Source organism: Cervus elaphus, chromosome 5, assembly GCF_910594005.1.
Source record: "Cervus elaphus chromosome 5, mCerEla1.1, whole genome shotgun sequence".
NCBI classification, from domain to species: domain Eukaryota; kingdom Metazoa; phylum Chordata; class Mammalia; order Artiodactyla; family Cervidae; genus Cervus; species Cervus elaphus.
In genome coordinates, this window is record NC_057819.1 from 93,777,752 (window position 1) to 93,803,254 (window position 25,503).

The 25,503-nt window shown below is 38.3% G+C and overlaps 1 protein-coding gene across 4 annotated transcripts in view; it reads right to left on the reverse strand.

Annotated features, from left to right (window-relative positions):
• The window catches only part of SSH2 (slingshot protein phosphatase 2), a 229,106-nt gene that overhangs the window by 167,903 nt on the left and 35,700 nt on the right, over positions 1-25,503 (reverse strand). For 3 of the 4 annotated variants that reach the window (XM_043903261.1, XM_043903260.1, XM_043903263.1), the window contains exon 2: positions 491-571. The exons of the other annotated variant lie outside the window; for it this stretch is intronic. In XM_043903261.1, the coding sequence (XP_043759196.1) occupies positions 491-571 (81 nt within the window). The remainder of the gene's footprint in view (positions 1-490; positions 572-25,503) is intronic. 4 annotated transcript variants of the gene reach the window in all.

The window sequence follows — 25,503 nt, forward strand, 5'->3', positions numbered from 1 at the left end:
TGAAATGTAGTGAGATAGTTCTAAGTTTGAGATGATCTGGCTGACTCTCTAGGATTTATAACACTTCTTTGTCTTAATGTTATCAATAGCCAGGATATGTTAAGTCTTTGTATGTGGGGAATAAAGGTCAGGTGGCAGCACCAATACCAGCTGTCACAGGGAAAAGACCATAAAAAAATGTGAAAACCCCACAAAAACAATCACATTCCTTAGTGAAGGAGACTTACTTAAGATTCCAGGGTACAGCACTTATCTACTTCGATAGATATGCTTTGAGGGGAGATTATTACAAATACACATATACCAGACTATTTATACATACACTCATAGCAAGTCACTTATTTGCCTTCTCAAGCTATTTGGCTGAGTTAGGCCAAACAGATAAAGATAAAATAATTGGCACTATCTCAACTGCGCTGAAGAGCCAAATTTACTCTAAAAGCTTTCACCTGAATCACCAAAGGCTGTAGAAAGACAAATACCTACGTACATTGGAATCACTAAAGATTTCTGAGTCTTCACATTCACAGCAAAGTAACGCTGCGGATTCACTGTCTTCCAGGTGAGAGCTCTGTAACACAAACAAGATTATTTCAGAGATCCAGATACTGGGGGCCATAAGCATGAGGAGAAGGACCAGCAGAAATCACTGTGTTGTTGTTAGCTCTTGGTGAGAAGCTGATTCTGATTAGTAATGGCTGTTTTGGAGAGAATAAAGCCAACAAGGTGATTGGTTAGGAAAAGTGAGGCGTGTTGAATTAGTTGAAGCATTTTCTGTGGTTTCCAACTGGGCCATGGGATGTCCTTTTTCTGTAAAGATGTTGCTACTAACCCTTCGGAGTATGTACTCTGGACTTCTTCCAGAACTGGGTAGGTTTGTGTTCACTTGTCCTCACATTCAAAGGTATGTATTCAATGACTATTTAGAGACAGGCTTTCGAATGTAACAGAGCACACGATTAGGGGTTCGAACCACTAGCCTAGCCAGCCTCATTAGCCCTCTGCTAACAAGTGTTTATAAGGAGAGCCAAAAAACATGCCCTACCCAAGTCCTACTGACAGATGCCAGAAAACAATTTAAAACCTTTCTTCCACTCTCCAATCTCTTTTTCAAAATCTGTCTAGAAGACAGATAAGAAAAATGAGACAAAGGGGTGAAACAAATAGCTGGTAACACAAGAGAATTTTTCCCTTATAACTAAAAGGAGCACACACACACAAAAGCTCCAATTGTGACCCATTAAGTTCCTTCTAATATTTGCTGTTTGGGTAACAGCTGCTGGAAACTTGAGTTATCCCTACAAAGAGACGTATACACTTAACGTCATCAAAACTTCACACTACTATATGATGTACCAGTCTCACTTCCGGGTACAAATCCAAAAGAATAGAAATCAGGGTCTTGAAGAGATATCTGCAACTTATTTTAAATGTTCTTACCACAAAACAAACAACAAAACCCCTAGGAGCCTAAGGAAACTTTTGGAGTTAATAGATATTTTTATTACCTTGATTATCCAATGATGGTTTTCATGGATGTATGCACATGTCCAAACTCATCAAATTGGATATGTTAACTATGTCGAGTTTTTTGTTTATCAATCAGATCTTAGTAAGTCTTTATTAAAAAAAATTGTCACTATCTGTGGCTGAAACTTAATCATACACAACTACTTTATGGCTATCATGGTTGACTGATATTTTGTATTTTCAAAGATGAGACTGTGTTTCGACTCGTAGAATACCTGCAGAAATGAGTTTTAGAGTGCAGATAAACAGAGTAAAGTTCAGAGTTCCTACTTCTGGTATCTGCCTTCTTCTGGTTTATTTCCTTCTTATCTTTTCCTACCCTGATCCTTTGCCTACTTTTGATTTTTGTCCTTACAACCAAGTCTCATATTCCATTTCTCCTCTCTCTTCCTCTTTCAGAAAGTAAACAATTAAATATTTAAAATTATTTTTAGGTCTTGCAAATGCAAAGTCTCTTTATTTCTTATTCCCTTGCATTTTGGAGGAGGAAAGAAGAAGAATATTTATTCTCCTTTGTCTTTAAAAAAAAAATCAGTCTACAAAGTATGTGACTACTTCTCAAAGTCATATTAGAAAAGCTAAAGCATTAATAAATAACAAACAAAATATCTGAAGGAAAAAGGCAGAGATCAAAGCTGCTTTCAATTCTCCCAAATTCCTTATATCACAACAGATATAACATAGATGATACAAACATGGTTTGTCTCTGCCAGGAGAGAAAAGTACACATTAATTAATCCTAATTACACTAGTTGATGATTTTTAGGTTTTCATTCTTGTATATACTGCAGCATGGTTACATGAGCTCTTCCAAAATGACCTTTCAAGAAAGAGATTCTTTTATATAAAATGGACTATTGGCCATAAAAAAATTGAATTTCTGCCATTTGTAACTACATGGATAGACCTGGAGTGTATTATGTTTAGTAAAATAAGTCAGACAGAAAGACAAATATTGCATATAACAAAACAGAAACAGACTCACAGATATAGAAAGCAAACTAGAAGATACTAGTAGAGAGAGGGAGGGGAGGGGCCAGATAGGAGTATGGGATTAAGAGATACAAACTACCATGTATAAAGTAGATAAGCAACAAGGATATATTGTACAGCACAGGGAAATATAGTCAGCACTGTGTAATAACTTTAAAGGAGTATGAGCTATAAAAATACTGAATCACTATGCTGTACATCTGACACTAATATTGTAAATCAAATAAACTTCTATATTAAAAAAGTAAGAGGTCCTATGATGACATCTGCATCCCTAAAGTTATTTTAAGACTTTCCTACCTACTTATTAATTGAAATTCAATTAACTGCTTATGACTATTGATAGGAGAAACTCCTACATATTGAGGAATGTGGAAGTCATTCTGGCTTGTACATGATTTAACTGGAATTTTATGCTAACTAAAACAGCCTGTTCGTGGCCTAGCAAACATACATTGTACATCTGTTTTAATCATTAAAAAAAAAATAAGGTGCACTGACCAGAAGTACAGAATGTCCATGTTAAAAATAAAGATTAAATGCCTTCCTTCCAATGCTGGTACTCCCTTGATGATAAGAGTTCCTTCCCAGGAGCCAAGGCCATATTGACTGGCTGTGTACATGCTGATTTGTTTTTGTTTTTTTTTTTTAATCTTGAAGAAATGTGTCTCTGACTTGTCTGATGTTCTTTGTTCTGACAAGGTATAAACCTATGCTGAAACCCATGCTCCTCTGGAGTGGTTCCTCACAGGTCTCTGTGAGGCTGTCTTTTGGGCTATAGCCCTCAGTTTGGCTGAAATCAAAATTTTTTAGTCCTATTACACACTATTTATTGATTATATAAAGGGTTTATTCTAAGAATGAATGTTTAGGAACTCTATTAATATAATTTAGCATATAATTAAGAAAAATGAGAAAAAATATGATTATCTAAATAAATAGTAAAAGACATTTGATAAAATTAAAGGTCATTTTTGGCTTCAAACATTTTTAGTAAGCTAGGAACAAAAGATGTTTCCTTAAACTCAGTCCCCGGGTGAGTTTAGTTTACATCTAGTACTTCTCAGGTGGGCAGGCCCTTGCGTTTGCATGTTCAGTCACTCAGTCGTGTCCAACTCTTTGTGACATCATGGACTGTAGCTTGCCACCCTCCTCTGTCCATGGGATTCTCCAGGCAAGAATACTGGAGTGGGTTGCCATTTCCTACCCCAGGGGGTAGGCCCTTGCCTCAACCTAAAAGTAGGCCCTTATCAGGTGATCTTGCCTGAATCTCATGTTGTAGAAAGTCCTCCAGTGTTTCTTCTGACATGATGACAGTGGCTGGGCCAAGTTTGTAGTGCAGGTATCAATTTTTTTTTCCTTCTTTTCCATCTTTCCTTCCTATCTTCCTTTTTACAATATTCCTTTGGCCATTTTCAGTAAGAATTTTGAAGACAATAGAGTCAAACTGTTAATAATATTCTTGCATTGGAAGTATCAAGCCCAAATCTTAACTAAACTGAGTTTACATCCTGATTCTGTCACTTACCAGTCATGTGATGTTGAACACATTAATTAATCTCTCTAAGCTCAATTTCTTCATCCATAAAAATCGGCACAACAATAGCATCTATCTAACAGGGTCACTGGAAAAATTGTATGAAAGATGATGTAAGAAAAACAGCATAATTTAGCTACTCATGTTGGTAATACTACTGCTGCCAATAATAATACATAGTATATAATCTCCTCCCTGGAAGTAAAACACTTACAAATTTGGGCTAAGTTCTCTTTCAAAGGAATTTTTGCCATTGAGGGAAATTTTGTTTCTACAAAATTTTAAGTGTTTCACTTCTAAATCCAGACAAATTTGCATTCCCTACATAACCCTGAAGTACTGAACTCACAATGAGTATTCATTACCACTTATTGTACCCCTACTAAGAACTAATAAGTACTTTACTTGGTTCTAGATTAGCTATAGTAAAACCCCAAACAAAAGGGAAAGAAAACTGAACAGGTTCCAAAAATAGTTTTAGTTTTTATGGAGATGCAAAAACCACAAAGATAAGGATATGGTTCCGTGGGAATATTTTCCTTTGGCCAAGTATCATTTGGAGAAAAACGGGCTAACACTGCAGGTAAGGAAAACATATCCATATATACAAGAAATTTCAATTCGGAACAGCTTCTGAGCAACAATTACAGTAATAAAATGTTGCAATCTTTATGTGGAATGTATGATGCAAACTCTCATGTACTAAGGAGGATATTTTGAAGCCTGTTAAGTTGTGCAGTTACCTAAAAACTGGCAAGCAGAAGTCTCAAGAAATAAACCCACAAGAGCCCAAACTTGTTTCTACTGTTGTCTCTTTTATTCTATTTTTGTTACAGGTTATGTGATTTTAAGAAGCAGAAAACATTTATGATTATTATATTTTAACCTTTCCTTCTTTCCTTCATTTGTCCTCCTCCCAACTTTTTAAGGGGCTCTAAGTGAATAAATTACAGTTGTTCTTAAAGAACTAGAGACCTTGAAAATATACTTTCAGATAGCAAAAAATAAAACACATGTGTACCCTAAAGCCTGATGACCACTTGGGGGCTAAGAGTTTTTCACATTTAAAGGTCAGGATAAGAAATAGGTCTTACTTATCCTGACACTGAAGTGTAACTAGATTGAACAAAGCAATTTTATAGCCTAAAGATGTGATGGCTCAGTCACCTGCAATATCTGAGCCACCTGCAAAGTCTGCCTGCAGTGCAGGAGACGCAATAGACGTGTGTTTGATCTCTGGGTTGGGAAGATCCCCTGGAGGAGGGCATGGCAACCCACTCCAGTATTCTTGCCTGGGAAATCCCATGGACCCATGGAGCCTGGCAGGCTCCAGTCCATGGGGTTGCAAAGAGTCAGACATGACTGAAGTGACTGAGCATGCACACACGCACAGATGACCCAGCTGAGAAAACCTTCTCTGCAGTCCCTAACCCCAAGTTACACATTTAAAACCATTCTTTTTTCTCCTTCTAAAAAACTGCATTCCCATGACTTATTTATTTTAGAAGTTGCACCTTTTCAACTCTTTCACCCATTTTGCCCACTCCCTGCTTCTGGCAACTACCAATCTGTTCTCTGTATCTATGAACTTAGTAAAAACATTATTTTAGTATGTACATGGTAAACAAGATTCCGAAGCTGCTGGAGAATATTTGTTTTCTTCCCATCACTGTCCCCCACACCTCCGAGTTCTCTACAACCCCATTCCCAGAAGGAGTCACTATGCTAGTTTCTTGGGTATCTTTTCAGAGATATGCTATACACATACCTGTTACATATGTACATATCCTTTCTCTAAAATACACAATGGAAACACACTGCATCTATTTTTCTGTTATTGCCTTTTAAACTTACCTTTGTTTAAAATGTTTAAAACTGTGGTAAAATGAAATTTATCATTTTAATGTTTTTAAGTGTAGAGTTCACTAGTGTTAAGTATATTCACATTGTTGTTCAACCAATCTCTGGAACTTTTCCATCCTGCAAAACTAAAACTCTATACCCATTAAAAAAAATTACTCATTTCCCCCTCCCATAGCCCCTGGCATCCACTATTCTACTTCCTGTTTTTATGACTTTGCTTACTCTAGATACCTCATATAAGTAGAATCATACAGTGTGTGTCTTCTGAGACTGGCTTCTTTACACTTAGCATAATATCCTCAAGGTTCATCCATGTTGTAGCAGGCATCAGAATTACCTTCCCTTTTAAAGCTGAATAATATTCCATTGTATGTATATGCCACATTTTGTTTATCACTCATTCATCAAAGGACATTTACTTCATGATTTTGATGGCTCCATGATATTCCATTGTATATTAATAGATGTTCCATAATTTAGCTAATCAATCTCCTATTGTTAGATTCAGGTGACGTGTATTTATTTTCTCATTTGCTATATTATCACAGACTTGATGGCTTAAAGAACACAAATTTATTCTCTTATAATTGCAGGGGTCAGGAGTCCGAAAACCAGAGTGATGGCCAACCCATGATCCTTCTGTAGACTCTAAGTTAGTGTTATGGACTGAAGTGTTCCCCCCCAACCCCCCCAAATTTATACATTGAAGTTCTAATCCTAAGTATCTCATAATGTGACTGTATATGGAGAAGAGGTAATTAAATTAAAATGAGGTTATTAGGGTGGGCTTTCATCCAGCATGACTGGCATCCTTGTAAGAGAAGAAAATCAGGACACAGGTACACACAGAGGAAAGATCATCTGCAGACACAGAAGACAGATCTACAAACCAAGGAGAGAGGCCTCAGAAAAAAAATCAATCCTGCTAACACCTCGATCTCTGACTCCCAGCTTCAGAACTGCGAGAAAATACGTTTCTGTTGTTAAGCTGCACTTGTTAGTTATGGCAGCCCTAGCAAACTAATACAGACAGAATACGCTTCCTTGTCTCTTCCAGAGTCCAGAAGCAACCTAGATTTCTTGGCTTGTGGCCCCTTTTCTCCCTCTTTCAAGTTAGCAAAAGTGGGTTGAGTATTTCTCAGATCACATCAGTTCAACCTCTTCTCTGTCTCCCTCTTCCACTTTTTACTTATCCTTACGTTGACACTGTCCCCTACTCTGATAACCCAGGATAATCTGCCTATTTTAAAGTCATCTGATTAACAACCTGAATTCCATCCAACTCTAATTTCCCCTCTTTACCATGTAACATAATATAGTCACAGGTTCACAGATGACAGCTCTTTTGGAGGAGTGCATTTTTCTTTTGCCTACCACAGAATCTTTTCTGCAGCTTTTATTGGGGAAAACAACTGTGTTTTATTTAATATTCACATCAGAATAGTGGGAAACACAAAATTACATTAAGTGACCAAACAACACAAGCTATCTACGGCACTGGTAAAAAACTTCATTTGGTTTTGGGGATTTCCCTGGTGGCCCAGTGGTTAAGGGGGCTTCTCTGATATAGTTCAGTTGGTAAAGAATCTGCCTGCAATGCAGGAGACCCTGGTTTGATTCCTGGGTTGGGAAGATCCGCTGAGAAGGGATAGGCTATGCACGCCAGTATTCTTGGGCTTCCCTGGTGGCTCAGCTGGTAAAGAAACCACCTGCAATGCAGGAGACCTGGGTTTGATCCCTGGGTTGGTAAGTTCCCCTGGAGAAGGGAGAGGCTACCCACTCCAGTATTCTGGCCTGGAGAATGCCATGGACCGTATAGTCCATGGGGTCGCAAAGAGCTGAACACGGCTGAACGACTTTCACTTTCACTTCCAGGGGTTAAGACTTCCATGCCCAGGGGCACAGGTTTGATCCCTGGTGGAGGAATTTATCCTATATGCCACCTCAGGTGTGGGCAAAAAAAAAAAAAAAACAGCTTTTTTTTTTTTTTTTTAAAGTATATAGCACATGTAGTTCAATAAAAGCTATTTAAAAAAAAAAGTTCAGTATTCCATATTGTCAGAAAAACCCAAATGAACTTTCTGGCTAACCCAGTATTTTGCACTTAAAGAGGATCTTAAAAACTTAGCAGCAACAGTAGAATATTTGAAATGGCTTTTTCTGGATAAGGAATTGGATTTGATCCAACCACAGTATTTTACACAGGCCTCTTTATAATCAATAGTACAGATTTGCAAGATAATTGCCTAGTATTAAGAATATAATCCATGGCCAGTAATAATTAGACTGAATCAACCTGACAGTTTAAATTGGAGTTTACTGGTGGTTCCTTCTTCTAAGTATCCATAGTTCCCTGCACATACATTTTCTAACCCTTACCTCACTCTATCGTAATTATTTCTATACATACTGCTTCTCTGGCTAGAAGGGGGAACTTCTCAAGTTGTATCTCTAGAGCCTGGCACAGAGTAACATTCAATAAATGTTCAATGAATGAGTAAGTGACTTAGCATTAGTCATCACAATTCTTCTTTGTTGCCAATAACAATAATACAAATTAAGATGAGCTAAAATCTTTGTGTATAGTTCTGGTTTAGAGACCAATAGTCTTCATGACCCTAAACACATGATGTTTGTTCTTTAATTAGTCATAGTAGTAACAGCTCTTACTGAAGAGCCAACTGTTACATGAGACACTGCCTCCCTTGGGCTCCAAGTCAACACGGAGTCTTTAAGCCAAAAGAGCATCTCCTTTTCTCAGAGTTACTTAGCAGATTGGCTTGTCAGTGGTTGAGACTGTCCAAGGATTCATGCCACAGGACTTCCTAACTCCGGCTTGCAGTTAGTCCATTTCATCTGCAAAGGTACTGTGGCTCTCTACACTCTGTATCTAATTTACAGCCCTTTATAGTAAGCATCACAGGCTTATTTCGTTATCACTTCCCCTTTCAGAAATAATCTCTCAATCTAAATTTTCGCCATCCTTCAAAGCACCACTCAAATCCCAGAATTTCAGGAAGCTTCAAAATGATGACTTCAGCCTCACTGATCTCCCTCTCCTCTGAGCCTTCATGGGCTTGGTAGGGGTTAGCCAACTACAGCCCGTTTTAACATGGCAAGTAAGTTAAGAATGGTTTTCACATTTTTAAATGGTTGTTCTGTTTAGAGAAAAGGCAAAGAAGAATATGCAACACAGACCATTTAAGGCTGGCAAAACCTAAACTTTTACTGTCAGGCTTTTAACAGAAAAAGTTTGTTAAACTTTTTAATCCCCGACCTAGAGCACACAATCCCATTCAGCCTAATGATAAACTGGGGCTCCCCTGGTTGCTCAGTGGTCAAGAACCCACCTGCCAATACAGGTGACAGAGGTTCAATCCCTGGGTCCGGAAGGTCTCCTGGAGCAGGAAAGGGCGACCAGCTCCAGTACTCTTGCCTGGGGATCCTACAGACAGAGGAGCGTGGCGGTCCAAGGGGTCACGAAAGAGCTGGACATGACTTATCGACTAAACAATAACAATAATGATAAACTGCCTAGAACTGTCTCTAATCTTTGTATGGATCATAGTTTTATCTCCCTATAATTTTACTGAGATATAACTGACATATAACATTAGTTTAAGGAGTACAACATAATGACTTGACATATGGATATTCTGTAGATCTAGGTTTTGCTTTTAATTCTTTGAATATTCACTTATGATAGTATTTCAGATCCTCTGCAAATGCCACATGACTTGTACCAGCAAATTCACACCCTCACACAGAGATAATTTGAATATATTTTTTTAAAGCCCACCAAATCCTGTGATCTCCATGAAGTTTGGTTTCTTTTATATTCTTTTCCTGATATAACCATCTGTCCTACAAGGACATGTTTCTGAAATAGAAAAGTCCCTATTTTACAAAAAGCAGTAATTCTCAAAGTGTGGTGCCCAGACTACCAGGCGATGCCTCACTTGTGAACTGGTTAGGCTCCATTCTAGACCAACCAAAATAGGAAATTTTGGGTTAGGACCCAGAAATGTGCTTTTTAACAAGCCCTCCATGTGATTCTGATACACATGAAATATACGTTAAAGTCTGAGGGCCAGTGAACTAAAGTATTTGCATCTGTAGATAGCACTTAAATCACTGCTTTAGGTCCAGAATGACGGAATCATATCACTCCAAAACTAACTCTTGAGAGCAAAAGCAACAAAAGGAAAGTGGTAAGTAAGGAAGTGCACAGTGAGACAGAAACGCAGTTATTCATATGCACAGGTTACTCAACTCACATAAAGGAGCACTACTTGTATCCAATGAATGCCTATATAAGGTAATTAAGCTTAGGTACTATGATGGCTTCTGAAAAGTAATCACCCACAGAAGAACAAATTAATAAACAAGTAGGAAGTTCATAAACACAGATAAAAGCAAAGATGCTGGGGGCTGGGGGTAGATGCTCAACCTCTGCTGCAAGCCCACAAAAAGAATTAGAGTTTCAGCTGCAATTCAGAACTTCAAGACTGGAATCTCAAGATACAAAAGAAAACTTTTGGATTTATGTCTCTAGTTGCTAGTTAAGTGGCTCAAAAATTGATATGTAATCTATAGAGACTGATGTGTCTCAATTTAGGCAAACCAAATATTCTATTATTTCCCATTTTTGGTTAGGCTTCTGCTATTGACAAATTAGCTGCTTATTCTCCTCCTGTTCTGTGTAGGAGTTTTAAAAAAAAAAAACCAATTCCGTCAACTTCATGAGCTGACAGCAGGCTAACAAAACAAGGAGGTACAGAAAGTTTAACTCCACATCTGCCGAAAGCATACAATTCTTATTGACCCCCATTTATTTGTAAATCATCCTGCATATTATCTTACATCCTTTAACACTTCAAAATTCTAATCTTTTATTTCTCTCCTCAGAACAATGTATGAGCACCCTCTGTGGTTTAAATACAATTATTAATCACACCAATCCCTCTCCTCGCTACACACACACTTAAAACTTTTTGTGTGTAGCTTAATTTGAAACCTGGGCTATGACAGTGAATGGGGTTTTAGAGATGCTAATGTGTGTACCATGTAATATGACCACTGCATGCTGCTGCAGAGTGTGCATAGAGGTGAAGCTCTTTATTCCTTTGGGGAACGCAGGTTTGAAGAGCAAAGACAAGGCTATTTCAGAGAAAGTAGGGGAATTCAGGAAATAAGAGGAATTTGAAGACAAGAAGACACTGAGTAAGAAAGGGGAGAAAAGCCTCCTTGGACAATTGTCTGAGGATGTGTGCCAGGAAAGAAAGATTGCTGTTACCGAGATAGAGTCCTGAGACGTTACCAAGTCAGGTTTCAGATGATTGTGAAAAGCACAGTTTTTACTGAGAACCAAGGGTTAGACCTATTTCCCAGTGAGTAAAGAGCCTGATTCCTTCTGCAATAAATAAGAGAGCTAAAAGATTTAGCTCTAGTACTGGAGGAAGAATCTAGGTTGATAGCAATGAAGGCTAGAGATACCTAACAGGCTGAACTGGGAGTAAAATAAGCCATGATTTGGAAATAATTTCCTACATAGCATTCTGGCCACAAGATCTTCACAATGCACAAAGGGCATTTTTGCATTCTAATTGATAAACTGGACTATGATGAGAGAAGCTGCCCAGAAGCAGCTGAAAGGTTGTACACCTCAGGTTATCATCTTCCGGAGAAATTCTTCCTAGATAAATAGTTACACCAACAGTTCAAACTATCCAAGGGGAACATCACCTGAATGTCATTTTGGAGCTCTTCTTTCTTGATCCAAACTCAACAAGTGCTAAAAAAAATCACGTTCAGCTTCGGGTAGGGCCTACCTGTCACAATACTTGTATTCACAAAGCTGTTTAGAGGCAGTTCAGTTCAGTTCAGTCGCTCAGTCATGTCTGACTCTTTGCGAATCCATGGATTGTAGCACACCAGGCTTCCCTGTCCATCACCAACTCCTGGAGCTTGCTCAAACTCATGTCCATTTAAAGGCAAGGGAAGCCCCATTACAGAATCTGTCCTAATCTGCCTTTTTCTCTTCCGTCACCCACATTTCAACAGCTGACATCATAGTGAGATTGCCAGAGTCCCTGGGGAAAACTCATACAAATCAGAGACAGAGTGATCACATCAAATTTCATTTCCACCAGAGAATTCTGAGAAGGGTCCCTTATCACATACTAGTCTTGGGCCTGTGGAATCCTCCCCACTCTTCTCAGTGAGGAAAAAAGAATTTTCAGCCCCTCTTATCCAGGATCATAAAAAATAATCTGGAAAAATGGGACTTTGTGGAGGGCTAATAGCAGCTCAGAGCTGACTACAAGTTGAGCAATGAAAGGAAACAAGCAGAGAGACGAGAGTGGAAATGTCTCAGAGATTCCAGACATAAAACAGCAATGCTCCAGAGCCAGAAGGGCAAGAGAAGCTGGAGGGAAGAACCCATCAAAGAAAGATGGCATGTCTCTAAGTTCAGTTTCCACTTTAGAAAAGAATTTTAGAAATCAATTCAGAAATTGCTTCACAAGCCAGAGATTCCAGGGCAATGGTCAATACCCAGGGGGTCTTATCTCCTAAACCACAATTGGAAGACATCTTAAGAGCCACTGTGAGAAACTCCCAAAAGCTAAAGTGATCCATGGGATCCAATAACAAAGGAGTGTCTCCTACAACCAATTATGTTGGTTACCCCAAATCCAAGCCAATGTGTTAGTTGCTCAGTTGTGTCCGACTCTTGTGAGCCCATGGACTGCAGCCCACCAGGCTCCTCTGTCCATGGGATCTCCCAAGCAAGAATATTAGAGTGGGCTGCTATTCCCTTCTCCAGGGCATCTTTTTGACCCAGGGATCAAACCTGGACTTCCTGCATTGCAGGCAGGTTCTTTACCATCTGAGGCACCAGGAAAGCCCAAACAAGCCAACCATGCCTTAAAGTGGAGATTGCTGGTTAGTCAAAGCTCACATCTGAGGTAGGGCTCCACCACCAGCAACAGAGCTATCCTCTTGCACTAGTCCTCGATCCAGATGAGTTGGCTTCTTAGCCATCTCCAGAGTGTTTCCACTGGGCTCACGGCAGTTTTCCAGGTGCTATGTGTTCTTATGGAGACCAGAGGGAAACACCTTGGGTCCTTAAGCTTCAGGCCAAAGCGAAGAGCCAGGATGTGGATTTTGTCCCAACTGACAGAAGCAAGGATACTAGAGACTCAAAAGAGGAGAATATCAAGGATGAATGAAGGATTGGAGAACTCACAAGGGAAGAGTTATTCTGCTTAGGCCAGGGGGTTAGAGACATTTGTGAACAAAACCCTCCTGTTACTTTCTCAGGAGGGAGTTCCTCTGAAAAGACACTTGCAGAAAAGGATGACAGTCATTATCCTGATCCTAGAGAACACCTGGAGCTTATGCATGGACTTCTTGCATGGGACATGTCAGCACAAGAAGAACTCCAGGCCCATGTAGGGGCCCTAAGCAAACCAAAGTGACAAGTGCCATGTCTTTATACATCAGTCAGGTTCTGACAGCCACAGTTGTCTGAGCCTGGTCTGGACCGGCAGAAATAGGGATATTCCAGCATAAAATCCTCTCCTAGGAGAAAAATTTCTCTAAAAGAAAACATTAATTCCATGTAAAGAAATATCTTAGTTCTTATGTTAACATATCCTCTAAAGATGATGGAATCTGTTCCTCATAACCAAGGAAATTCTTTTCAATATACTAGCTTCTTCTAACTGGAGAAACAAAATAAAACAAACAGGCAAAAACTTGAGAAGGCTTAGACTAGGGAGTTGTCCTAGGCCCATTTTGCTATTCTCACTATTCCTGCTCTCTGCTGCTGCTGCTTGCTGCTGTGTCGCTTCAGTTGTGTCTGACTCTGTGTGACCCCATAGACAGCAGCCCACCAGGCTCCCCCGTCCCTGGGATTCTCCAGGCAAGGACACTGGAGTGGGTTGCCATTTCCTTCTCCAATGCGTGAAAGTGAAAAGTGAAAGTGAAGTTGCTCAGTCGTGTCCAACTCTTAGCGACCCCATGGACTGTGGCCTACCAGGCGCCTCTGTCCATGGGATTTTCCAGGCAAGGACACTGGAGTGGGGTGCCATTGCCTTTTCCGTCCCGCTCTCTAGATGGAGAATAATGGTACGAGAACATTGGTATTTAAACCAATCTTAGAAAATTATTGTTTATTGTATTGCATATTAGAAAATTATTGTTTAAAATACAGTAATTTACTATCATCCCTTTGCCACAACAAAATAATTCCATTAGAAAGGGCACCAGCCTATCAAGAAATGCAATGGAACCTTACACCCTCCAGAAACTTTAAGTCTGGATCACATTTTCTGTAAGTCCTCAAATCAATGTTAATTAGCTCATATGGATGTCAAACGTATGTGGTTAAAAAGATTCAAAGTAAAAAATCACCCTACTATAGTGTTGCATTCCCACTGGGAGTTACAAAACAAAAACCTCCACTATGGAAAACCCAAATTTTAAGGTCCAACTTGAGTAGAAATCAGACTAGAAAATGTAACTGAATATAACTTCTTCTGATTAAAAGTTTCTAATTTCAAATTACTGAAGCAATGCCCTTTCTTCTCTAATCCTCAAATAACTACAAATTGAAATAAATGGATAGACCGCTCTCATGTTCTCAAGTTCTTAGTTGTCTGCTTAAAAGATAAGAAAAATTTTTTATATTTTGATAAAATAAAAATGCAAAATAAAAGGTCACTTGTGGTTCATAAAAGTCCCTTTTCCGAGGACTGTTCATAATTCACATCTAGCCAAGTAACACCACTCAGTATACCCAGCTTCCTCCATTCTGAACAATCAATGAAGAAACTTTAAAATTTTCTTACTGAAACAGTTATACAGGTTTCTGTATATGTTGTAGCATTAGAGTTTGAGTGACAGATTTCCTTAGACAATTATTTCCCACTTACTCGTAAATCTATGTTGTTGCTTAGTTGCTAAGCTGTATATAACTCTTTTGCGACCCCATGGACTGTAGCCTGCCAGGCTCCTCTGTCCATGGGATTTTCCAGGCAAGAATACTGGAGTGGGTTGCAATTCCCTTCTCCAGGGGCTCGTTCTGACCCAGGGATTGTACCTGTGTCTTCTGCTTGGCAGGCAGATTCTTTACCACTGAACCACCAGGGAAGCCCTTCTAAATCTATACAGGGCCTCATAAATTTGCCATTTCCCTCACTACAGAATCTTGAGAAGGAAGTGAGCACTTCCTTTGAAATTCTGAAAGTTTTGGTGTGTTTAGGGGGAAAGTGTAGTTATTTTCTGTCGCACTTGGCCAAAGGGCAGCTGGGAATCTCATGTTCTCCCTGCAAGCCCCTTGGCAACAAATCACAGTCGGTAAATCTCCCCCAAAACACAGTAATAAACCAGCTTCAGCTCCTTTTTCTTTTTTTTTTCAAACTGCAGGCTGAGAGAACCATGAACAGCTTATGAAATCAATTCAGGGATTTGCAGCAACATAGCTTTTTTTTTTTTTAAACTGGAGTAGCATAGAAAATATCAGAGTACGTTGGATGAAAGAAGACAAAGAACTGTTTCATGAAACTTCTGTTTTAGATATGCATGCAAGAACACCTACAAAAGCAGACTAGGTAATAATGTAAAATGTATTTCTTAATGTGGATCTCAGTCATAAGAATTTGAAAGCTACTCCTCTAGTCTATAAGTTTCATGAGGAAAAAGATCAAGTGTATCTAATTCACTCATTCTATATACCCAGCAACTGCACATAGGGCCTGGTATTTATAACAAGCACTCAATAAGTATTTGTTGGCTGACTTCAATATGCATTCTTATATTATTAATACTGTGGTCTATAAATCAAAATTTGTATTGAATATAAGTAATTAGATAATACTTTTTATGGGGCACTAAAAAAAATAACATTTGAGAGCAAATTTAACAATTTCTCCTTTACCTGCCCTCTGACTGATGTGCTAAACAAATGGTAGATCCCAGAAGGAAAGAGAGAAGGCAAGATCTTGCTTGGGAACTGACAAACTAAACGATTACCCTGAGGATATGTTAGACCAACATGGATTTATGATCTTCCTATGTACATATTCTGACATAATATGCACAGACTTGTACTGCAAGAAAAACACAGAATTTAGAATCAGAAGACATAATGACACCTAAAGAGTAAATGACCTTAGGCAAGTGGTTTTAACTCCTCTGAGCCTAATTTCATCAACTGGGAAAACAAGTTGTGACAACTATAAATGGTTACCAAAATATAGGAGTAACTTCTAGAAGAATATATAGGAGAAAATCCTTACAGCACTGGGTTAGGCAAAGATTTAATGATGCAAAAAGCACAAATTATAAAATAAAAAAAATTATAAAATGGATTTCAACAGAAGTAAAAGCTTTTTGCTCTCTGAAAAATACACTTAAGAAAAACAAAAAATAATCTACAACTGTAGATAAATTTCACAAACTGGGAGAAATATTTGTGAAATATGTCTGACAAAGTGTTTGTGAACAGAACTGTTGTTGCTGTTGTTGTTTAGTTGCTAAGACATGTCCAACCCTTTTGAGACCCCCTGGACTGTAGCCTGCCAGACTCCTCTGTCCATGGGATTGCCCAGGCAAGCCTGCTAGAGTGGGTTATCACTTCCTTCTCCAGAGGATCCTTCTGACCCAGCGATCGAACCCGTGTCTCCTGCACTGCAGGCAGATTCTTTACCACTGAGCCACCAGGGAAGCCTACCTGTAATTTTTACCTTGATACAAAATGAAGAAGTAGTCTTTCTTATGATGGATATAAGGCAAATGAAGAATCTTTCATGGGTGAACTCTAATTGTACACAGAGTCTTCTTATGACATCACAGGGTGGCAAGTAAGTAGTCTTGAGACTTTCTGAAGTTGTAAGATTCCCTTAAGCATTTCTAAAACTGCTCACATGAGAAGGAAGGGAAGCAATATATGGAATTTTAGGAATGAAACTCTGGCTAATGGGGTTATGGGGCATCTGAGAAGTCACGGGATAGGTCTGGCTTTCTCAGAGGGGAGGCTGCAATTTTTTTTATTTCCAACATCTGCTATTAAAATTAGTTCTGCACAAATGTCTGCAGATGCAGAGCAGCTGGCAGTTTGCCTGCATTTTGCCCATTGGTAGAGCATCAGCAAGTCAATGAAGAAGGGCTGTTGAATTTTCCAATTGTTGTCCAGTCTTTTCAGAGAACTGGCAAATTTATGTTCTGGAACACTGGATTCGGACTGTTAATATCCTACTGAACACTGGTTAGAGCTGGAGATATTCGTAGTGGAAATGAAAGTTTACATCTAGTCTCTGGAGATAATAAGACTTGAAAATACGCTCTCTTACAGCCATATACACAAATCTTTTTTATATCCATGTGGAATGAAGGTATACTATCCTATCTACATTAGTGCTTTCTGACTCATTTGATTTTTCTAAAGAAATCAGAAAATAAACATGTCCTACCTCATTAGTTAATCAAAAATGCAAAATAAAACAATTTTCATCCTTCAGGCTGGAAAAAAAAATCCAAGTTTCCAAAGCTCTGAAGGAAAAGAGGAAGAAGAACTCTTACCTCCCAATGGCTGGGAGTATAAAATAGTAAAATTTTTCTCAAAAGTAATATGATATTGCACCAAAAATCTTGAAGATATTCCTCATCTCAGACAGAAAATTCCAGAATTTATTTTAAAGAAATAATCAGGGATGTATATAAAGATTTATATATTAAAAAAAAAAGAAATAGAATCACAGATGTAGAAAATCTTATGGTTACCAAGGGGGAAGTGGAGGGAGGGATAAATTGGGAGATCGGAATTAATATAGACATACTACTATATATAAAATAGATAACTAATAAGGACCAACGTACAGCTCAGGGAACTCAATACTTTGTAATGGCCTATATGGGAAAAGACTTTTAAAAAAGAGTGCATATATGTGTATATATATAACTGATTCATTTTGCAATATGGTAGAAAGTAACACAACATTATAAATCAACTATACTCCAAAAAATTTTAAGATTTATGTACAAAATATTCCCTATAGAATTATATATATATATATAGCAACTCGAATATTCAACAGGTAAACAGTTAAATTATAGCATGTTGAAATGAGTATCTTAGCAAAACACAAGGAGAGTCTTATTTCAGCTAAATCCTTTAATACGTCTGAACCGGTTTTTTTTTTCCCATTTATTTTTATTAGTTGGTGAATCAATTTTTAAAATCAGAAAAACAGTGATGAAAAGCAGTGGTCCATCAGAGATGCTTGGTTTTTAAAGTGACAAAAGGCTAAAACAATTTCTTTTGAATTATGTACATGTTGGTTTTAGACTAATTATAGCTCTGATTCTAGAAAACTAAGAGTTTAGAGCTTTAAACTTGTTTGAGCATCTCACAATAGGAATTGGTGACTATTAGTACCCACTGGACATAATCGCACAGTAAAACATTAGCATGAAAACTTGTCTCCCATCCAAGAAACAATACAATAGCAACAATAAAAATCAGCGTATACTCATATGCCTTGAGACTACATTAAAAAAGAAAAGCCAAAGCTCCCTCTCCCAGCAAAAAAGGGTGATAATATTTACATATAGTTAGGTGGGTACAGGAACAACTAGAAATAGAGCTCTCACAACATGGTGATATGGAGCACAAAAGGAGGGCTTACAGCGTAGGTGGAAATTCTTAGTAGCCGAAAATATATTTTTTTGGCATAGTAAGGTACAAATAATAAAACTCTGAAATGCTTCATGTTTGAAAGAAGAATTTTAAAAAATCAATTTTGGTGAGTTTTAGAGCTACAGCATTAATGAAACACACAAGCAAGCCAACATGCAAGCAAAACAAAATATCTATACTTATTAATGGGTTACCTAAAAACCTAAGAGAAATGGAACTGGGTAGGTTGGCTTTTAATACAATTTTTTAAAATAGGCTTTAAAATGTACAAGGGGCTCAAAAATCTCTAAAGAAACATGTGGAACAAACACATAGAAATAAATCACACACATACACACAGAGACCACATATCCAAAAGAAAAGTTGACCTTACTGACATTACATACCAAGGCAAGCATCAATCAACACCTATTATTAATGTAGGGCACGTGACCTGAACAGAGCAAATTTAAAATAATTGGAAACTCCAATCCAAGGGAAGGTCCTCCTCTCCTCCCCGCCCCATTAATTCTGTTTTTAGAAGAGGTTATTGACAAAAACACCAACTGACTGACTTAGAAACAAGTTTCTAGGAAAAGTTCTTCAGATATTTGATATTTGGCCCAGTTTCTTTTACTTTCCACATCTATACTCTCTTAAAAAAGAAACATTTGGACTTGCCCGGTGGCTCAGTGGTAAAGAATCACCTGCCAATGCAGGAGACGTGGGTTGGATCCCTGATCTGGGGACATCCCACATACCGCAGGGTAACTAAGCTTGTGTGCCACAACTATTGAGTTGGGCCTGAGTTCTGGGGCCCATGTGCCACAATTACTCAAGTCCGAGTGCCCTATGGCCTGTGCTCTGCAACAAGAGAAGCCAACGCGATGAGAAGCCCACGCACCACCAACTAGACAGTAACCCCAGCTCACCACATTTGCAGAAAAGCCCTCTCAGCAATGGACACACAGCACAGATAAAAGTAAATAAATTAATTAATTTAAAAATACAAGCATTCAAAATTGACAGCTAAATTCCAGAAAAGTTTATAATATACTAAAGAAAGATAGTTACAAGAGATTTTTAGCTAAAAAAAAAAACACATGGTTCTGCTTGTTACATTTATTATCTGTGAGTTGTGACAGGAAAACAGAGATGCAGAATTCTCTGTGATTATTGGGCAACACCTAATTTGGTCAGAAAATTTAGTTAGAATGCTGCAGAATCTCAAAAGATTATGGAGTTGGTCTTGAGCTCTCTTTTCTAATTCTCCCTACTTGGTGATCTCATTCGTCACAGGACTTTAAATACCAACTGTTCATTGATGATTCCCAAATGTACACCCCTAGGCCAAAACCTCTCCTGTGAGGTCTAGACTCATATTCAATTATTTGTCATCTCCAGTGGGGATCTCACAGTTATCTGTGAACTCCCCATCCCAACCCCTACTCCACCTTCCACAAATCTGCCCTGGCCTAGAATTCCTCATCTCAGAAAGAGGTACAAGCAACAGCTCAGGTGCTCTCATCATGAAGCTGGAGTAGTCTCTGACTTACTCCTTCACCCCAGCCCTCTATCCAACTTATCAGTAAGCTCCCCAGGTCCTGCCTCAAATCTATCTAGTTCTTGTCTCACCTACAATAGCCTCCCTACTAGCCTGCCTGCTTCCATCCTTTAGCTCCTACAATCTGTTCTCCACACAGTTGCCAGAGCCATCTTTTTTAAAGCAGAACTACGGTCATGGTCACTCCCATGTTGAGAATCTTCCAATGGCCTCCCCTACCCCTCTTGGGAAAAAAAAGTTCAAATTTCTTACTATTGCCTATAAAGTCTTACATCATCTGGCCCCTGCCTACTTCTCAAGTTTTTTTTTTTTCATTGACTCAACAAATATGCTAAACTCTTTCCACCTCAGGGCCTTTAGACATGCTATTCACATTGCTTAGACTAGTCTTTTCCTTATTTTCTTATGGCAGGCTCCTCCCCACTAAGTTTGACTTCTGCAGGGAGGTCTTTCCTAAACTCCAGTTTAAGCACTGCTCCTTTTTGTTTCAGTCACAGAACTACTACAACTTGTTATTACAAATTTATCTACATGCATAATTCTGTCTTCACTACTGTACAGAATAAGCTTCATGAGAGAAGGAACTATGTCTGCTTTATTCATCAAAGAATACTTAATTGCCTAGAACAGTAGGTGTTTATTGCCTAGCACAGTACCTGACACAGAGTGATATCCAGTATATATATTTTTAGAATTAATAAATCAATGAATGAAGATATTTCAAAAGCAACTGGAGAAATACATGGAAACAATGAGAAGATCAAGAGAATCTAGGTTGCAAATACTACCATATTACCTAACACAGCATGCAGACTTCTTCCCGATTTCTACTACAGTAGATATTCCATATTAAATAATGTATTACTAGTCATAAGCATCAGTGAAGGTATATGGAAAAGAATAAGATAAAACTCTAGCCATATCCTAACTAAACATATTACACTAGGACTGCAACTAGTAAACTTTAATGGTGCAATATGATACTCATGATCTCTTAGATGATTATTAATTATCTAAGCTATGTAAATAATAAATAGGCAGAAAAATAAGATCAAAGTAGCAAGTGAACAACTGAAAAAGTCTAGCTGAAGACTGGTTGATTTTCTAATGTGAATCATAGAAAATCTTTAAAAATACAGCATTTGGTATTCTTATTTTTCATAATTAAACAAAGTGGTGACTAAATTATATTAATTTCCTCTAAATCAAATGTCTGTGCCTTTTATTTTAAAAAATGTGTCCAGGAGTATTTAGATTAAAAATTTCACAGTGAAAAGTCTAAGAACTAAAATATGATGACCATATTTTCCAAATAAAAAATCAGAATGTATGTTGACAAACATTTTTTAAAACAAGAGTACTGAAAAATTTTAAGTATTATCATCTCCATATTACAGATAAAAGTACAGGGACTCAGTCAGGTAATTCATCCAAGATGAGAATAAGAGAATCAGTATTCAAACAAGGTTTTTGCTTCTCAGAGGCTCATGCTATTTCCACTTTGCTACAATGCATTCCGCTATTTGCTTTTTCATTCACTCCAATATAAACTGAGTATTTACTAGATGCTACTCCGGGAGTTTGTGATGGGCAGGAAGGCCTGGCATGCTGTGATTCATGGGGTCGCAAAGAGTCGGACACGACTGAACGACTGAACTGACTGACTGACTGACTGTGATTAACTTGATATAAGAAAGGAAATTATTACTTGTCCTTAAAGCTCAAAAATATTTCCAGAATCTAACAGGGTTGAGGGGAACCTGCCTGCCAATGCAGGTGACTCAAGAGATGGGGGTTCGCTTCCTAGGTTGGGAAGATACCCTGCAGAAGGAAATGGCAACCCACTCCAGTATTCTTGTCTGTGAATCCCATTAACAGAGGAGTCTGGCAGGCTACTGTCCATGAGGTCGGTGGCAAAGAGTTGGACAAAACTGAGCATGCGCGTGCTCTCTCTCTCTCTCTCTCTCTCTCTCTCTCTCACACACACACACACACACACACACACACGGAAGGAGGGAGGGAGAGGGGAGGGAAGCTACTTGAAACAAAGAGGATCAACTGTCTGTCTTCTTCTTTGTTAGATCTGCTCAAACATCATGTGACATCCATTTGAGGCCTGCTCAAACATCATGTGACATCCATTTGAGGCCTCTGGCCCATCAGAAAGTCATCAAAACAAGATACAGTTTCCAAGTCCCAGCCAAGGCTGGTAAAAAGTAAGCTGGTAAAAGCAATGCCATAAATATAATATTGGAATTCTAAATTTTGACACCTAAAGATGTAAGAGAATTAGAATGTTAGAGAGAAGCCTGTTTTAAAAAGTTTAATGTTACAAAATAGTTTGTTAAGAATAAAAAAATACAATAAAATGACAATCAAGTATAAGACCATACTTAATACAGTTATGCATGTGCTGCTAGGATAAAAAAATCTTCTATTCATTCATTCATCTATCTGGCCATCAAACATCATTGAATTTGATACTACATAGGACACTTGGCTGAATGGTACATAAGGCTGAGTCAAATGTGGATTACACTCTTAAGTAGTCTTCAGTTGAGTACTAGAAGGAAAAAATAATTACATGGTAGAAAGGAGAGCCTACTTTCTTTCAAGGATTAGGGAGAGCTTTGTGGACAAGGGGTGTTTAAAGGAGAACCTGACACAGAGATGTGGACATATGGAAATGTGAGGAAAGTGTACTTGTGTATTCTGACTGGGTGGAGCCAGCAGGTTGAATACCATAAAGAGGTTAAATGGAATCCAGGCTTCATCCTGGAGCCCATGATATTGCTATTAACTCACCCCACGTAACTCATAAAAGTTGAGATACTTCCCACTTCTAAACTATAAAATGGAGCTATATTTACCCTCCTCCTTGTCTGGGATTTTGTGAGGAGTAATTAATACTTACAAAGCAGTAATACTCGCAGAGGAAGTTTCTTTTCCTGAATTTTAAAAGATAGAAAATTATTTTACACATTACATTTTCTAGTTTCTCCTTAATAAGTTTTGCATCAACATAGTTACCTTCTCTATTAAAGCCAATTTAATAAATAAAAACTCAGACAATTCCTCAAAGGATCACAGAATGCTTTGGCCTCCTTGGATCTTTGTTGGCCTCCTTATTAGGCTAACAACCGAGGAAAGACATAGCAACTGCCCGCAAGGTGTAATAGTGAGATAGAAAATACACTCAGATGAATTAGTTTGTTGTAATCAGAATATAAGCTTCTTAACATTAAGTAATTCTCAGAGACTACAAGGGTTGTTACACATGGATTTAGTCCAATTTACACAGATGAGGGAACTAAGGCTGAGGGAGATCTAATGACCTGCCCAAGATTACCCACATGATTAACGGCAGACCTAGGACTTCCATTTCTGGTCTGTCATTCTTTCTTTTAAACCAGAGGTCAAAAATCAGGACTCCCTGGAAAAATTCTGCCTACAGAACTGTTCAGGATAGCCCCCATGGTATCTTTTTTTAAATTATTAATCTGAATTCTTAAAGCAAGAGATACACAGAGATTTGTTACAGACTCTGTCTATTCCCTAAGTCTTGTGTGTGCTTGGGATTCCCCAGGCAAGAATACTACAGTGGGTTGCCATTCCCTTCTCCAGGGGATCTTCCCAACCCAGTGATGAAACCCAGGTCTCCTGCATTGCAGGTGGATTCTTTACCATCTGAGTCACCAAGAAAACCCCTTAGATAGTCTCAATTCACATATTCATACTACTTGCCTGGCACTGGTAGAATGAATTCTGACTATTTTCTCTATGCTCTCTTCTCTAATAGTAGATGCTGAATTTAAACAAGGAAGTTAAATAATTCCCTACCATCCCAAATCTCAAATGCCAATTTTTTTTCTTTTCCTTAATAATATAGCTCATATTTGAATAGTGTGTATGTGTGTATTAATCACTCAGTTGTGTCCGACCCCATGAACTGTAGTTGGCCAGTATCCTCTGTCCATGGAATTCTCTAGGCAAGAATACTGGAATGGGTTGCCATTCCGTTCTCCAGTGGATCTTCCTGACCCAGGGATTAACCTGGACATCCTGCATTGCAGGCAGAATCTTTACTATCTGAGCCACCAGGGAAGCCTCATTCTTTGTGTAGGACATGTTATAAAAACACAAAGATATGCTCAAGGTTATAAAGCTCACTAGTGGCAGACCTAGGGCTAGGCCCTGGGATTACGGGCTGGGTTCAGAGGCCTTTTATTTCTCTTCCAGTTTTATTCAAATGTACATACAGCACTGTATAAGTTTAAGGTATACAGCATAAAGATATGACTTACCTATATCATGAAATAATTTCACAGTTTCATGACCATCCATCATCTCATATAGATACAAAATTAAACAGGAAAGTTTGTGTAATGACAACTCCTTGGATTTACTCTCTCGACAACTTCCATAGTTGAACCTACAACACTGTCAGTTCCTTTTTTTTTTTTTTCCCCTGGCCGGCTGGATGGTGTCCCATGTCAGTTCCTATTACACAACACAGTGACTTTTCTCTATGTATCTTAAAATGATCACCATGTTAAGTCTAGTTATGATGTCACCACACAAAGATATTACTTAGTTATTGACTATATTCTGCACACTATATATTTCATATGTGACATTTATTTTGCAGCTGAATTTTGCACCTCTTAATCTCCCTCATCCACTTCTTTATTCCCCCATCCCCTTCTCCTCTGGTAATCACCTTTTTGTTCTCTGTGTCTATAACTGTTTCTGTTTTATGTTTGTGTTATTTGTTTTTTAGATTCCACATTTAAGCAAAATGATACAGTATTTGTCTTTCTCTGACTTATTTCACTTAGCACAGTATTCTCTAAGTCCATCCACGCTATAGCAAATGGCAAGATTTCACCCTTTTATGGCTGAGTAACATTCCATTGTATATATTCCACATCTTCCTTAACCATTCATCTTTTGATGGGCATTTGGGCTGCTTCCATATCTTGGCTACTGTAAACAATGCTGCAATGAACACAGGGGTGAATATATCTTTTCAAATCAGTGTTTTTGTTTTCTTCGGATAAATACCCAGGAGTGGAATTACTGCATCATATGGTAGTCCTGCTTCTAATTTTCTGAGAAATTTTCATACTGATTTCCACCAATGCTGCACCCATTTACATTCCCATCAACAATGCACGAGTTCCTTTTTCTCCACATCCTTGCCAACAGTTGTTAAATGTTATGTTTTTGATAACAGCCATTCTGACAGGTGTGAGGTGATATTTCATTGTGGTTTTGATTTGCATTTCCCTGATGATTAGTGATGTTGAGCATCTTTTCAGGTGTCTGTTGGCC